This window comes from Silurus meridionalis, chromosome 2 (assembly GCF_014805685.1).
Source record: "Silurus meridionalis isolate SWU-2019-XX chromosome 2, ASM1480568v1, whole genome shotgun sequence".
NCBI lineage: Eukaryota > Metazoa > Chordata > Actinopteri > Siluriformes > Siluridae > Silurus > Silurus meridionalis.
The window spans coordinates 16,565,374-16,582,771 of NC_060885.1; the positions used below are offsets into that span (position 1 = coordinate 16,565,374).

Consider the following 17,398-nt stretch of genomic DNA (forward strand, 5'->3'; position numbering starts at 1 on the left):
CATGTTTGCAGACAAACATGCAGAAATAATTCAAGATATCCAACATTATTTTTAGGAATTTACTTGTGTAGAAGTGCCTATAATCTACTACTAAATGTATTTTAATTAATTACACTGTGATACATAAATTGAAAGGCAGTATGAACTATGGGGCAAAATGCATTCAGTTCAATATTTTCATTGTGCATATATCTATAACAAGGTTTTCCTAAAAATCCTATTAACATATCAACAGAAAATGAGAAACAGATGACAAAATAAACCCAAAATAATCTTAGGTTTAGGTCACGCACATTAAAAGACACAGACTTCCTTAAAAGACAAACACACTTATCGCCTATATAGATATGTGGGAATTGTGATTCTATTGCTGTATAGAAATCGCTGTTTACCTGTCTGGCTATTTTATTAGTTGGTGGATAATTCAAAGAGATATTACAAGTGTCACCTACTGTACATATATTATGTATACACAGGTAGGTGTGTTTAATTCAGTCCCTGTTTACCTCTAGTTTTTTTTGTTTATTATTATTATTATTAAAGGAGATCCCATTTTACCACATCTGGAATGGGAGCCAGCGGCCTCTGCACTGCACATTTAGCCTGGAGAGAGGCAGCCTGGCCGTGTCCCAACTCAGCTGTAAGATCTGTGTTAGGCAGGTGGAAGGGGAGGGACAGATTTTTCAGCTCCACACAGACATCCAAGAGGTAAAGACGCTGTGAAAAGAGGTTTGATTGCTGCAATTGATGCTCAACTGAATTGCTCCAAACTGCTTATTTGGATGGAACATTTATGTGTGTGCTTGTTTGTGTGTGTGTGTGTGTGTGTCAGACATTGCCCCCCCATTCACCACTGCCTGCAGCAGGAACAAGCCTGCCGTCATCTCAGGTGGGTCCTTATGCCTTCCGCCTGCCAGTCTCCATCCGGCAGAAGATCTGTGCCAGTCTTGATGCCCCCAGTGCCCGCGGCTGTGACTGGAGACTGCTTGCACATAGCTTGGGTTTTGACAGGTGACTGCATTACCATAAATCGTCTGTGTCTGTATGTGTGTGTGTGTGTGTGTGTGTGTGTGTGTGTGTGTGTGTGTTGGTAAGTAAAATAAAATTCCGCAAGGATAGAAATATCTGACCCATTTCCTCCCTTGGATAAAACTTATTTTAAGCTGGTATTTAGTTGTTTTGTATTTCACAAACCACCACGTTTATGTAAAAAAATTAGGCTAAAAGGTTTTCTTTTTGTTATTGGCTTAAGACACTGTATGCATAGAACTAGAAAATAAGATAGATGCTTAAACTATGTGAGCTTCTAACAAAAACAAGCTTTTAAAGACATAATTCATAATCCAATTACATATTAGAAAATTATTGTTGAATGGTCTAAAATGTGAACGTGTCAAGAGTCTGTGTCCAAAAAGATTATTTCTTATAAAAAAGAACAGCTTTCTCTATTGGAGGTGTAAGAATTGTTGATATCCAAATGACACAATTTAGACCTCAGAGCAGTAGAAGGCAGTAATACAGTTTGATTAATTGACTTTTTTTTTTTACTAATTGGTTTGTTGAAGATTTATTTTGCTGCTCAATTATACTAAAATATATAAACCAGCCTACAGTATGAGACAACTAACAAATATTAAAAAGTCTTTGAAGTACTTGGAAAGCAGTTTTTCTTTTAAACTTTATGTTTTTTCTTTTGTGATTGAGCGTTGTTGTGCTCTTTCCCTGTCTCTTGCGAAGGTACCTGAACTACTTTGCCACCAAGCCAAGTCCCACAGGTGTGCTGCTCGACCTGTGGGAAGCCTGTCACCACGGTGACGCCGACCTGGTCTCCCTGGCGACTGCTTTGGAAGAGATGGGCAAGAGTGAGGTCTTAGTTGTCATGACGACAGATGAGGACTGCTGATTGGGTGATCAAAACCTATAAAAAGGAAAGAAATGTGCCACCATGAATAAAGCAATCATTAATGCCGATGGATGGGCATAAAGATGTGACCACACACCCTGACATGTCACTGTGTGTGCACACAGAAGATACAGAGCTGCAAGCTGCTGGCTCCATGATCTCTCAGTCTTACACACACACACACTGCTGCACTCAAACAGACATGAACCAAAAAAAGTGATGTCATTTGAATGAGAACATTTTTTTTTTTATCTTAATGTAGGTAGCAGGGTTAAATCCTGGCCTGTCTGCATAAATCATATGTACAAGCTCATGATTCAAGGATGCTTTGTGAATAATTTTTTCATCTGATCACAAGCAAATACACACACACAAACTCAGACTACATGCTGGAAGCCAAGTGTGAAAGTGCATGATTAAGGATCACTTAAGGTCTTAATTGAGCTTTTGTTCCCTAGTGATTATTGGAGGTTTGAAGTCACAATGAAGCAGACTCTGGAGTGAAGCAAGTTGCCCACACACATACACACAAGATGTCCTTACACAAAATAGAGTGTTGATAATAAAGCACGCAAGCAGCCAAATTAACCAGGCATAGACTTAGAAAAACAGCAGTACTGCAATAGTTGGTTTTGCCATTATCATTTGCAGCAGATTGCAAATAGCAGTGAACCTGACACTGCACATCACCTGTTCAGCAAACATCATGACATGTTTATGAATAGCAAAAAGATACAGGGAGCATTTTTGTTGCAAGAAAGTAGAGATGCACCGATTACATGTCTCCCATTTTCAATACAATAAGTATTGTGGATCTCCTGATACCTGATACTGATTCAGTACTGACATCCTCACAGGAAACAAGCCAAATGTTTGCACGCTGCTGTTGCCTAGTTATGCAAAATGTCAAAGACATGACGGTGCCAGGTTCAAGTCAACGTCACTCACCTTCATGACAGAACACACACAGCGGAATCAGATGTCAAAATCAGGACCTTTAATAATCCATTGTTTTAGGCGAGTATCATTGCATCTCTAGAGAAAATCTTTGGATGAAATGAATTCCTTTTTTACTTTGTTCACGTCCTCACGGTTGCTTTTTAATGACATTTTCTCTTCAACACATCCTATAAAACGCAGAAGAGCTATCACACAAAAGTTTCCTATAGGGAACGCACTGTTTAATTTACTGTCCATATTAGTGGATTATTGTATCTTTTGTTGTATCTGCTGTAATGTTATTGAGTAGAACATATGCATCTGTGCTTGACTGCTGTTGCATTAATTTACACAAGCAGAGAGGGGTTTAAAAGTGCTTAAAGGACTACGGCAAGTTTTTCTTAATGCTATGGAATAACGTCATGAGTAAAACTGTCATTTCAGGCATTGAAACAGACATGAAAAATGTGAGCTCTGATCTTGTGTTTGGGTTTAACTCGAGCCATTAATCACTGCTCGGACTCTAAGGTCAGCCAATTGTAAACCTTGTGTTAAGTGTCTTTGGAAATGGCAAGGCTGCTCTATGGACTGCATTGAGTCACGTTCAGTCTTCTCTGACTGTGGGTTGGAAATGTTACTATAGTGTGAGACAAACCGCCATAACTGTCATGGAACCTTTACCATTTGTCTATTTTGATGTTGTATCATTAGCATATTGTGACCTTAACATTATAAGGTTCAGTTTGGCATTTTGTCCGAGAATCAGTTCAGCAGGTTAGTTGGAACTTGACTTCACATTTGGTATTATTCTCTCTCTAAATCTATCTCTCTCTAACACACACACACACACACACACACACACACACACACACACACAGGTGTATGTGTTCCTGTTTCTTATTTTATTTTAAGTTTCATTTTATTAACATTAATATTTTAAGGAAAGTTGCACATCTAAAATGAGCTTGGAATGAACTCAGATTATATCACAGTCAAGTCACAATTGTGGATGAATTATTAATAGATAATTTTAGCATTGTAATGTATTGCCAATCAATGTGCACCCAGTTTAAGAGTGAATAAAACATAGTGGTTCTGTCAGACATTTCTTATGGCACACATGAGAAGAGAAAAAAAAAAAAACATCTTAAGTGTTAAAAGCATTTATGGGTGCTCAGTTTACTCCATGCTACTAGTGTAGTAAAAAAAAGTCTTTTTGTCCTAGACTTGTTTTCACAGCTCTAACAATGTGTTACCCCGAAAAACAAATGACAAATCCTTGAGATCAGTAGAAAGCTAAGCAATGTTAGCAGTAAATATTAGCCAACACCTACCTTTAATAATGTGTTTTGTTTTATTTATTTTTTTAGCTTTAAATAGAAGCAGGAATAAAAAAGAGCTAGGTATAGGAATATTTTATAGCTGTTATAAAATTGCTATTACATGCAACACCTATTTGTTGTAGCTTAATAATCTTCTCCCCAGTGTATATTTACTGTATAAATAACCTTATATAAAATCCTTTCAAAATTGAAAATTGAGACAACATAACCTGTTGGAGTGCAGACATGGTGATAGGTGCCATTACCAATTATTGAATTGTAATTATGCTAATAACTTGATAACCATGTTTCCTACCTGGTCAAATACCCACTTTTTAAATATCTCAGGGTTTTGATAATGTACATGTGAAGCACTTTTAAACCTCACACCCGAGTGAAATATACATATGGATCCGACTGCTGAAACATCACGTCTTTGATGCATGACGTCAAAAAAACGTTTTTCAGTCATATAGAACAATATAATTATAAGGTCACAATATGTCTTTTATTTAAAATCTTTATTTACAGCATTTCTTTTTTTAAGTGTTGAGAAATTCTTCAGAAAAAAACAGTATCCATCCATCTTTCTGAAAAAAGTCATTTTGTGGTGTGTGTACATGTGCTGTTGAATGCGTGCTGGTTGAAGGGCCTCATTTTGTAGCAGTTTCTTTGATATTTTTATGTAAATTCTATGCAAGTACAAAATGAGTAAAATTGCAGACCTCCTTGAAGTTTTCTGTTGGATGTGAGTGTCAGCTTGGGAACTGTCATGCTGAACTACTGACGCACACTAGAACAGGCCTTAAGGATATAAAGGTTCTCCAAGGCTCATCAGCAGAAACAAATAATATAAACTGACTCCAGGAAGTTGGGATTGTAAATGGTTTCCATGTGCTCTTTGCTGCTTTTCTGAGCTGTGTGGAGGGATTTTTTTCCATCTATAGACAAAAATAAATATTCTTTTTGAGGAGGAGTAAATTAGGACTTCTACTCATGAAACAGGTTGTCAGTTATGACACTGTAGATTGTAAAAACTTTCAAGCACATGGATGATTTGTTAGGGGAAGCCTCTTCTAACCTGGATATAACCATTGGACAGTCTTCAGGTTTGAGACATGGGACTTCATCTGGTCTCATCCTTCTGAAATCCACTTCCTTCTGGTTGTTGGTTACTTTTCACAAACCTTAAGTGATTTTGTTTAGATGTCATACTGGAACTCTGAAGTCTTTTTTTGTTTGTTTCATTTAAACACTGTAAATGTCTATTGTACATAAATGTTTAGCCTTCTTACTGTAACTAAATATAATTTTTATGCAATAAATTATATTTCTTAGTTTAACAAGAAATAAGGATGTCTGTAATTATTGCTTTGCTGTTTCAACACAGTGTATGCTATTATGATGTGGGAGAAGGGCAAATGGGGGAAGAATGGGAGACAAAAAAAAAGACAAGTCAAATTGAAATAGATAAATAAATAAATAAAAATATTTCAAAAATGTATTATATTTAGGTGTTATTTAGGTGTTGATAGTCAGGTGCCCACAAACATTTGCTGCACATAGTTCTGTGTGCTTGTCTTACTTACTTATATAGATATTTCAAATACATACTTCCCAACAGCAGATTAGATATTTATATTTATAGATATATGTATAGGATATTTCTGTGGCCATTATTGAATCAATGAGGGAAGGCTACCTAAATGCAGCAGAGAGAAAATAGCATGCTTAGGAGAAGCATGTTTTTTGTTATTTTATGCCTCTGATTATTAGAGACGAAGGGGGATTTGGGATGTGGACTTGATTAAGTTTAAATGTTTATTGCACTTGCAATGTAGATTACTGTACTATGCAGCATTGAAAGTATTCAAGAGCCATGTTTTGAACAAAATGAAGTGATGGATGGATGGACTATTTGTATTTTTTACTATTTGTAATGCTTTTAGAACATCTTATTCCACATTTAGTCCCCATTTGCTTTTATAATAACATCCTATTTTCTGGGAAGCTGTTTCTCTAGATTTTGATGTGTGGTTGTGGGGATTTGCACCTCTTCTCTCAGCCTGGCTTCCGCTACTCTTTCCTAAAACTTCATGTCTTGACTGATCAGCTCCATTCCCCTGTAGTTACTGCAGGTCTGCACATCTCCCTTATACTTAAAAACCGGTACCAGCATTTTCCTCCTTTCCTCAGGCATCTTCTCACCTCCAACCAGAATCTTGTTAAACAATCTGGATAAAACTCCACTGCCATCTCTCCTAAACATCTCCATGCTTCTACCAGTATGTCATCTGGTCCTACCAACTTTCCACTCTTTATCCTCTTAATAGCTCGTCCCACTTCCTCCTTACTAATCCTATACACTTCCTGCTTCACCATCTCCCCATGATCCAACCTTCTCTTTCTCTTATTTTCCTCGTTCATCAGCTGCTCAAAATCCTCCCTCCATCTTCTCAACACATTTCCATCTCCATCCTTTATTGCTCTAACTTGCAGCACATACTTCCCAGCTTGGTCAGCCTTCCTTAGTGTCCAACTTTTTATTCAGCTCCTCATATGCCTTTTCCTTGGCTTTCACCACATCCCTCATTACCTGCTGCTGCATCTCCTTGTACTCCTGCCTACTTTTCTCATCACTCTGTCGATCCTGTTTTGCCAACCTCTTTCTCCTTATGCTGTCCTGCACTTCCTCATTCCACCACCACGTCTCCTTGTCTTCCTTTCTATTTCCAGATGTCACACCAAGTACCTTTCTAGCTGTCTCCCTTATCACTTAAGCAGTAGTTGCCCAATCATCCAGCATCTCTTTACCACAGCCGAGCCTCTGTCTGACCGCTTCCCTGAATCTCACACCACAGTCTTCCTCCTTCAGTTTCCACCATCTTATTCTTCTTTCAGTCCTCACTCTCCTCCTCCTCTTCTTTACCTCCAAAACCATCCTACAGACCACCATATGATGCTGTCTAGCTACACTGTCCCCCGCCAACACCTTACAGTCCCCAATCTCCTTCACATTGCATCTTCTACATAGAACATAGTCCACCTGTGTGCAACCTTCCTCCACTCTTATACGTCACCCTATGCTCCTCCTTCTTCTTCACCACTGCCATTTCCATCCTTTTAGTAAAATCTACCACCATCTGCCCTTCCACATTCCTTTCCTTAAGGCCATACCTACCCATCACCTCCTCATCACCTCTGTTCTCTTCACCTACATGCCCATTGAAATCTGCCCTAATCACCAATCTTTCATTCCTAGATACACCTTCTACCACTTCATCTAATTAACTCCAGAATTTTTCCTTCTCCTCCATCTCACAGCCGACTTCTGGAGCATAAGCACTGATGACATTTATCATCAGCCCTTTAACTTCCAGCTTCACGTTCATCACCCTATCAAAAACTCTATTCACCTCCACTACACTCTTACTGTACTCTCCCTTCAAGATCAACCCTACACCATTTCTTTTTCCATCCACACCATGATAGAACAGTTTGAACCCACCTCCAATGTTCCTGGTCTTACTCCCTTTCCACCTGGTCTCCTGAACACACAACATATCTACCTTTCTCCTCTCCATTATATCAGCTACCTCTCTCCTTTACCTGTCATAGTGCCAACATTTAAAGTACCAACCCTAACCTCTACTCTCCTACACTTCTCCTTTCCCTGCCGTCTCTGTAGACGTCTTCCTCCACTCCTTATCCTCCTTTCGGCCAACAGTAGCCCAATTTCCACCGGTACCCTGTTGGCTAACAATACCTGTGGCGGTCGTTGGTAACCCGGGCCTCGACCGATCCGATATGAAATTCTTATTTGTGATCCGCATATTCAAATTGGCACATGTTTTATGCTGGATGCCATTCCTAACACAACCCTCCCCATTTATCCGGGCTTGGGACCGGCACTAAGAGTGCACTGGCTTGTGCCTCCATAATGGCTGGGTTAAACTGACTTATACTCTATAAAAGGATATTAGAAGACTGACTGTAGCTCATATCAATAAACTAGCCATAGGGATTATTTTTTCTGGATTTTGCCTTGCCTTCACATTAACAAGGTTTAAAAGAAGGCATTTGCTCGTTTCGGTCAAATTAAATAGACGATGGGGTAAGGAACCTTTTCTCCTCTCTCCACACTGGCTCATTACAGAGAAGAGGAGAGCAGACTCTCTTCCATTTATCTCTGTGATAAAAGACTTCACAGTACACCAGAGAGGAACAAGATAGCAATGGAGCAAGTGGAACTGAAAAGCCTTTTCTGAGCCTGTATCCAATGGTTACTCCACATCAGAAGTGGGAGGTAACGAAGTACAAATACTTTGTTACTGTACTTAAGTAGATTTTTCTGGTGTCAGTACTTTACTTCACTATTTATTTTTCAGACAACTTTTTACTTTTACTCATTACATTTTTACACAAATAACTGTACTTTCTACTTCTTAAATTTTCAAAACAGGCTTATTGCTTTAGTTTTAATCTATTTGGTGAAATGTCCATTTTTTTTTTTTACTTCTCAATGCACGGTGTTTTCAGACCTATTTCCTGTTATTGTGTGGCTTTTTCAATCTAGTACTGGTGTATTATTTCCTGGCTCTCACACCACAGACATAGACTAGTTTATAAAGCTAAAAATGAGCAGGCAGAAGGCAACAAGAAGTATGGGGCTAACGTGGATGAGACAGATGGAGTCAGCAACGTAAACATGACTGAGAACAGAGACATCCTGATCATCAACTTTTCTCTGCTTGTGTCCTATATGGTGGTTGTTCAGCCTGGATAAATTTATCAGGTAATAAAATGTTAAATTTGTTTTGTATTAATATATCATTTAAAATGCAAATTAATTTTAACGGTACTAGTTTTATTAACGCGCGATTAATGCAGCGCACATCTCTTTTGCCATTTTTATTGAAAATATAAATAAATAAATAAATAAATAAATAAATAAATAAACATAAAAAGAGCGAAATTTAAACCTTCAGCACAACGCACGTTTATTCACAATGTATTTTCTTTGCTCAGATATAAAAAATAAATAAATAAACATAGAAAAAACAATTGTAATCAGTAAACATTTGTTTTACTGATGCGCCCAGTCTTAAATCAGCAGAAAATCCCTATGCTGCACACAATTATCCTTCTGGGGGTCGACAAACGCACTGGCGCGTTTTGTAGCATTTTTTCCTCATAACAACGAAACGAACATAAATTACTGTTTTATTTGATCGTACAGATAAGAGCAACACATTATTCGAATATGTAAAGGTTTTACTTTTATTTGTACACACTCAGAATAACAACAAAATGTGCTTTTGTAAAGTAAAGAGAACAGACAGGGTGCGCTTTCTGCCGTCTCTGTCTCCTTTCTTCACAGACACACAAATAAATCAAATAAAAAACCCTGAATCTCAGTGAATACTTGCCTCACAGACATAATAAATATATGTATAGAAAGCTAGACAAGTCTGCTTTTAAACAAACCAATTCACATATACATATATGCATACAAATATTCTTTGATTATGTAAACTGTATGAACGTTATAAGAGGTGCAGTTTCCCAGATATCACCTCATTAACAGTCCATGTGGAAACATAGCAAAGGCTCCGTTTGGTGTCCTGATAATTTAGATCATTTAAAACACCATAATTACTCTTAAATGTTTACAAGAATATTTTGTCTTCATGCTTTATGTTGATTTTGGTTTCATGAATAATAAACGTGCAATTGCATAAAGCAATATATTTGTCCATGCCCATGTTGATTAGAGTATTATAAAAATCGAAAGTTTTAATTTAAGGTACATTTAAAAGTGTGATTAAAAATGTAATTGCTTGACAGCCCTAATATTAATATTAGATTAGATTAGATTAGATTCAACTTTATTGTCATTACACATGTACAAGTACAAGGCAACGAAATGCAGTTTGGGTCTAACCAGAGTGCAATAACAGCAAGTGCAGAATATATAGTTTTTACATGAATTTACATAGTTAAATAAAATAAAATATAGACTATAAACAGTAATTTAAAGATGAATATGTACTATAAATGTAGTATACAGATGAATATATATGTACTGAAAACACAATATACAGATGAGTATATATATGTACTATAAATATAATTACAGATGAATATATATATATATGTACTATGAACAATAATATACAGATATTGTATATATATATATATATATATATATATATATATATATATATATATATATATATATATATATATATATATATGTATTATGAACATGCTATACAGATGCCTATTACTATACACAGAGATTTACAGAAGGATGTAAGCGGTGGACATAATAATATTGCTATAGCTATAAACAGAGAACGGGTATATGTACAGTGGTGATACGTTTATGGTGAGCAGCAATACAAAAAAGAGCAGTGTGCAAATGAGCAAAGGTTTGTGTAAACAGTCCGTGCAATAACAAAGTGTGAGGTGAGAAATGATCAGTGTCTTGGTGAGCATAAGTTTTTGTTCAGAGAGTCCATTAGCAAAGAGTGTGAGGTGTGGGGGGAATGTGGTAGTGTATCATGTGACGCGGTCACATATGACGCGTAATATGACGCGTAATATGACCGCGTAATATGACGCGGTGTCAAGTTGCCAGCGTGACACTAAAACAGGTAGTAGTAATGGATAATTTTTTACTTAGGTACATGTCAGAGCTCAAACTTCTTTACTTTAACTTAAGTAAAAAGTATAGTTAATACTTCAACTTTTACCAGAGTATTTTAAAACATGAGTAGCTGCACTTCTAATTGGGTGAAGGATATGTGTGTACTTTTGCCACCTCCGCTCCACATACACAATAGGTGCTTTTTTTAAGAGAAAAATTATATTCTTCAGCGGGTAAAATTCTCTCTGTCAGTGATAAAATAATATTGTCCTTGTGCTATTTTGATATCTTCAGTGGGGTACTTAAAAGATTACCATTGCCTATACTGGCATATTCAATCTGATCACATTTATATAAACACTGAATTTTGAGTTCCAGAAATGTGTTATTTAGAACAGTTCCAAACAGTTATTACTCAAAGCTTCTTTTCCTTTTTCATATTTATTTTTTTGGACTTCAGCAAACCAAATCATCATGTTATCGGTTTAAATGTCCCTGACCTTGGGCTTCTGCTCACAGCATCAGATCATCAAGAAGAAAATAGTGTAGGACACTGATTACCTAATTCAGGCATACTGGAACCAAATCAGCACTTAATAAATTGTCTCTGTGGGAGTGAGGACCAGAATGAAAACCCAAAACATTGCCTACTCCACAAGGCTGGTAGGCTTTTAGCTCAAAAATATGATGCAAACCTTTACTGTCCTCTACTGGAAAAGAATGATTATAACAGGCTGCTTATATTTTCTATTGGAATAAATTATTCTGCTATTGTTCCATTTAAGGTTATTCCATTTGAAAAATTGTACAGTACAGTATTTCACAAAAATGAGCACACCCCATACATTTCAGCCACCACTTTATTATTTCTAGGGACAATACTGTAGAAATTAAAATTGTATATACTGTAGAGTCGACAATGTGCAGCTTGTATAGCATTACAAATCTACTGTCCTGAACATACAGCTATTATTGTCTAAATAACTGGCAACAAGTCTGAGTAATGAACATTTCAAAACTGTGTCCAAAGTGTCAATATTTTATGTCAGCACCATTGTTATCTAGCACTGCCTTAATCCTCCTGGGCATGGAATTCACTAGAGCTGCACAGGTTGTTGCTGGGATTCTATTCCACTCCTCATTAATAATGACATCAAAGAGCTGCTGGATGTTAGACATGTGGCGCTTCTCCACCTTCTGCTTGAGGATCCCCACAGGTACTCAATTCAAGTCTGGAGACATACTTGGCAACTCCATCACCTTTAGCTTCCTCAGCAAGGCAGTTGTCATCTTAGCGGTGTGTTTGGGGTCGTTATGTTAATGTTATTATTATATTATGACTGCTAAGGCCATTGACCAGTCTATGGCCGCCCTAACAACCACAGAGAGACAGAGTGTCGCGACACAAACTTCCCCTGTACGGGATCCCGTGCGGCGCCCTGGGCCAAAGCCCCTTGAGGTGACAGAGCTGGGGACTGTCATCTTCAACAAGAGGGCCTCAGCCAAAAGGTTCTGACCGGACTTACAGGGACATGGCTCTTTAACCCTGCCACGAAATGTGCTTCAGGGCATGGCCAGCTTCAGCGAGCTCCCTCCTTGGTTTCACAGTAGATCTAAAGGATGCGTACTTTCATGTACCCATCCTCCCTTCTCAAAGAAATTTCCTGAGGTTCGCTTTGGTGGTCAAAGCATACCAATATCGCTTCACAAAATGTGTTGATGCGGCTCTGGCTCCCCTGAGACTTCAGGGCATCCTTATCCTCAACTATATCCACGATTGGTTGATATTAGCTCGATCAGAGCAGTTAGCGGTCCGACATCAAGATGTCATTCTCGCTCAAATGAAGGAACTGGGGTTTTGGCTGAATGCCGGGAAGAGTGGGCTTTCTCCATCACAGAGAACCACCTATCTCGGCATCATATAGGATTCGATGACTATGCACACGCAGCTTTCTTCTGCTGGCATCCTTATGGCAGTCAGGAAGGTCAGAGAAGAGGAGTCACTCACTGTCAGGCAGTTTCAAAGATTGCGTGGGTTCATGGCAGCAGCATCCAATGTCATTCCACTTGGCCTCTTGTACATGAGACCCCTTCAGTGATGGCTCAGGGCCCATGGGTCACGCAGCGATGCCTACGTGCCTTAGATGCTTAAAAAAGATCCCAGGTTCCTACTTCTAGGCCCCGTGTTGGGAGTTCCCGGTCGTCACATAGTGCATATGGGGTGGGGAGTAGTCACGAGTGGCTGCTCTGCGCAAGGTCTATGGGAAAGTCCCCATCTGATATGGCACATTAATTGTCTAGAAATGCTGGATGTGCTTCTGGCCCTGAAGCGTTTACTCCCTCAGAGGCCATCATGTGTTGATCTGCTCGGACAACACCTTGGTGGTCTCATATATCAACCACCAGGGGGTTTGAGCTTACGCCCCCTGTACAGGCTGGTGCACCAGATCCTCCTGTGGGCCCAGGGAAAGTGCCTCTCTCTGAGAGCAGATTACATCCCATGCTGTTTGAACGAAGCAGCAGACACCCTGTCAAGGCAGGGTTACAGACCCGGGGCGTGGTGCCCCCACCCTCAGGTGGGGTAGCAAATCTGGGAGAAGTTGGGCAAAGCCCAAGTAGACCTGTTCGCGTCTCTCAAGACGTTGCACTGTCCCCTGTGGTTCTCCTTATATCCTTCAGCCCCACTGGACTGGATGCCATTGCACAGCCGTGGCCGAGGCGGCACCTGTACACCTTCCCCCCAGTACGCTGCTTCCAGGAGTTCTGGATAGAGTTCGCCAAGACGAAGTCTGTCTGGTAGCCCCATGGTGGTTCACGGACTTGGTGGCCCTCCTCGAGCCGCCTCCATGGGAGATTTTTCTAAAGAAGATCTCCAATCCAGAGCTCTCTCCATGAGGAGGTCATATGCCACGGGATGACGTCTGTTCACTGTGTGGTGCGCTCAGCACCAATTGGACCCAGTGCACTGTCCAGTTGGGTTAGTGCTGAAGTTCTTGCAGGAACAGTTCGCAGAAGGGTTGGCTCCATCCACTATTTAAGTCTACGTGTCCAATGTTTTGGTGTATCATGCCCCCGCATCAGGGCAATCACTAAGCAGAGACCCGCTCCTGACGAGTTTTCTCCGTGGCACCCAATGGCTGTCCGAGCCCTCCTTCAAGCCGTTGGCTGAGATTTCGTGGAGGCACTTGTCTTTTAAGAAACCTAATTTGTATCCAAACACTAACAAATTACAGACCCATTAAAAATTTTACATTCATGTCTAAGATTTTAAAAAAGATTGTGTCTGCCCAGTTATGTTCTTACTTACAAGAGAACAATATCTTTGAAGAGTCGGGTTTTAGGCCCATCATAGCACAGAAACTGCTCTAGTTAAAATCCCTAATCACCTGTTTTTAGCTTCAGACCAACGCTACATCTTTCCGTTAGTTCTGCTAGATTTTAGTGCTGCATTCGACACTATAGATCATGACCTTCTTCTAGATCGCTTACAAAATTACTTCAGCATTCAGGGACAGGCATTAAGCTATCCAGGGTAGTGCAAGTAAATTATGGGGTACCACAAGGTTCAGTTCCTAGGACCCCTGCTTTTTACAATATACATGCTTCCCTTGGGAAATATTATTAGAAGACATGGGATTAGCTTTCACTTTTATGCAGATGATCCCCAACTATATTTCTCATTGAAACCAGACGATACAGCCCAATTGGCTTGGATAACTGGGTGTGTCAATTAATTAAAAGATTGGATGACTCATAACTTTCTATTAAAGACAAAGATTTTGTTCATTGGCCCAAAAACCAGTACACATAAGCTCCAGCATTTCAAACTGCATTTAGATGGATGTTCTGTAACTACTGTTGAACTAGTAATAACTCCCAGGTCATTTTAGACAGCAACTTGTCTTTTAAAAATCATATCAACCATATTACAAAAACAGCCTTCTTCCACCTTAGAAATATTGCTAAGCTAAGACACATGTTGTCTATATCTGATGCAGAGAAGCTCTTCCATGCAATCATGACCTCCAGACTGGACTATTGTAATGCATTATTAGGTGGATGTCCTGCATCATTAATAAACAAGCTACAGTTAGTCCAGAATGCAGCAGCCAGAGTTCTCACAAGGTCGAGAAAATATGATCATATAACCCCAATATTATCATCCCTACACTGGCTACCTGTAAAGTTTAGAATCGACTACAAACTACTGCTACTTACTTACAAAGCCCTAAATGGTTTGACTCCCATGTATCTATTCAGTCTTCTAACATGCTACAATCCTTCACGCTCCTTGAGATCTCAAAACTCCGAACTTGTAGTAGTTCCTAAAATAGCAAAGTCCACTAAAGGTGGCAGAGCATTCTCACATTTAGCTCCTAAACTTTGGAATAGTTTTCCTGACAGTGTTAAGGGCTTAGACACATTCTCCCAGTTTAAGTGCAGTTTAAAGATGTATCTTTTTTAGCAAAAGCCTACACATAACACACATCACCTATCATTAGCTTGTGCTCTAGAACATTTGATCACATGCACATTATCAACTTGTGCTTGTTAATATTATGAACAGCGGCTACGCTAATTCCTCTCCACTGCTTCTCTTTCTCTACCCATCCAGAGGCATCCTAAGGTTCTATCTATGATGATCGCAAATGTTGAGCTATTTTATGAGTTGCTCAGTAGCTCCTGGTTTCAATATCCTAAATGCCTATATATGACTGTAGAAAGGACATTACTCATAATCATTCCAGTGCTCATGTTATCAAGAGTGTGATTATAGTCTTTAAACAATGCAGACTATATTCACACTCTTGATATCTACCAAATGAGGATGGGTTCCCCTTTTGAGTTGGGTTTCTCTCAAGGTTTCTTTCTCATAACATCGAAGGGATTTTTCCTTGCCACAGTCGCCATTACTTGCTCATCATGGATAAATACACATTGTTCACCTTAACTGCTCAATTCTGTAAAGCTGCTTTGGAACAATTTCTGTTGTGAAAAGCTCTATAGAAATAAACTTGACTTGACTTGAATTATTGGCCTATTTTATAAAATGCATTATCATATAATATCCTCACAATGAGATGAGTGATAGAGCTGTATACACACCTTTATTTTTGCACATTTCCACCCTACTTCTGTCCCATTTTTTTTCCTAAATTGGGCTCCTAAGGGGTTTAGACCTAACTGAGGTGACGTGACTCCAGGTCTTGTCAGTTCTCCTACTAGAAACCCTGAAGACTTAGGTGACGTCACCCAACACCTGCTTCTCCTTTCTGAGTGTATGAGTGAGGGAACTTCTCCGGGTGGTGGGTGCAGATTCACTCACTCATACACTCAGAAAGGAGAAGCGGGGGTTGGGTGACGTCACCTCAGTCTTCAGGGAACCAGAGTCCCGACCAGGTTTATTCACACGACCGTGCTAATAAACGGTAAAAACAATTATCAAAACAAATTCAAAACAGAAGCAAATTTACAAGGTATGCCTGAAATGCAGACAGCAGGCTCAGTCTTTATAAAGACCAGTTGCAGTAGTTTTAAATCTTAATAAACTACAAAGGAAGACTGTTTATGATTGTGATTACAATTGTGCATAATTAAATAGTATTTGTAGTGTATATAGTATATATATTTATTGTGAACAACTAGCAATTGCATATAGTACGTTTCAACTGTGTGCAATGTGCGCAGATGACTCAGGTGTGCCACTGTGCCACTGTAGTTTTGCATGTTTCCTCCCTTCTTACACAAACATACTGTACCAGGAGGATGTTGGGAATGCTAAAATGCCCCTATGCGTACTATCCAGTGCTCACACTGAGTGTTACTAGGACAGGTTTGTTAATGGAGATGAATGAATGAATGAATGAATGAATGAATGAATGAATGAATGAATGAATGAATTAATTAATTAACTTTTAATAGACAATTTCCATATTTGTTGTAGATTTATAAATGACCCATATATAATAATCATTGTGTGTTCCATTCATAAAAATGACCTGAGTTATTGAGCTAAATAACTGAAGCCATAAGTAATCACTGGGGCCATTATTGCATAGAATCACCTTTGTTTAAAGCGGCAAGTCTACATGCTAATTCTCTTATGACCACTAGGTGGTACTGTTGCACTACAGTCGTTTACATATAACGCGCTCAGTAGACTTACTTCTCGTGCTTCTGGGCTGAAATATATTATTAGTATTTTCTCACTTTATTACTAATGCCGGTTCAGCATGAGATATGAATGAGGTTGAATATCGTACGTATACGTTTTTTGTGTTTGTGCAGTTCTTGTGTGTTTGTGTGTCAGATGTCTGGAACCAGGACTCCCAGGGGGAAAAAACATCTTATAGCGCAATGAGACTTTCCTGGCTAAATAAATAACAAATTAATAATATACAATCAAAATATGTCCCCGCCAATGTGTAACAAAAAAGTGGCTTTAAAGTGGAAAGTCTATTTTTGAAACATTGGATCTGTTTTTTCAAAAGATCTCGCACAAGATCTCGACCTTGCTGCTAGATTCCACATTGACCACAACGTGTCACTGTTGCTTCAGATTGAGCTCCGTACAACCTGTGC

At 38.9% G+C, this 17,398-nt stretch overlaps 1 protein-coding gene across 3 annotated transcripts in view; it reads left to right on the forward strand.

Annotated features, from left to right (window-relative positions):
• The window catches only part of unc5b (unc-5 netrin receptor B), a 59,752-nt gene extending 57,849 nt beyond the window's left edge, over nt 1-1,903 (forward strand). For all 3 annotated transcript variants that reach the window (XM_046836411.1, XM_046836419.1, XM_046836428.1), the window contains 3 exons: nt 544-708; nt 833-1,011; nt 1,738-1,903. In XM_046836411.1, the coding sequence (XP_046692367.1) occupies nt 544-708; nt 833-1,011; nt 1,738-1,903 (510 nt within the window). The remainder of the gene's footprint in view (nt 1-543; nt 709-832; nt 1,012-1,737) is intronic.
• Nucleotides 1,904-17,398: the final 15,495 nt, after the last annotated feature.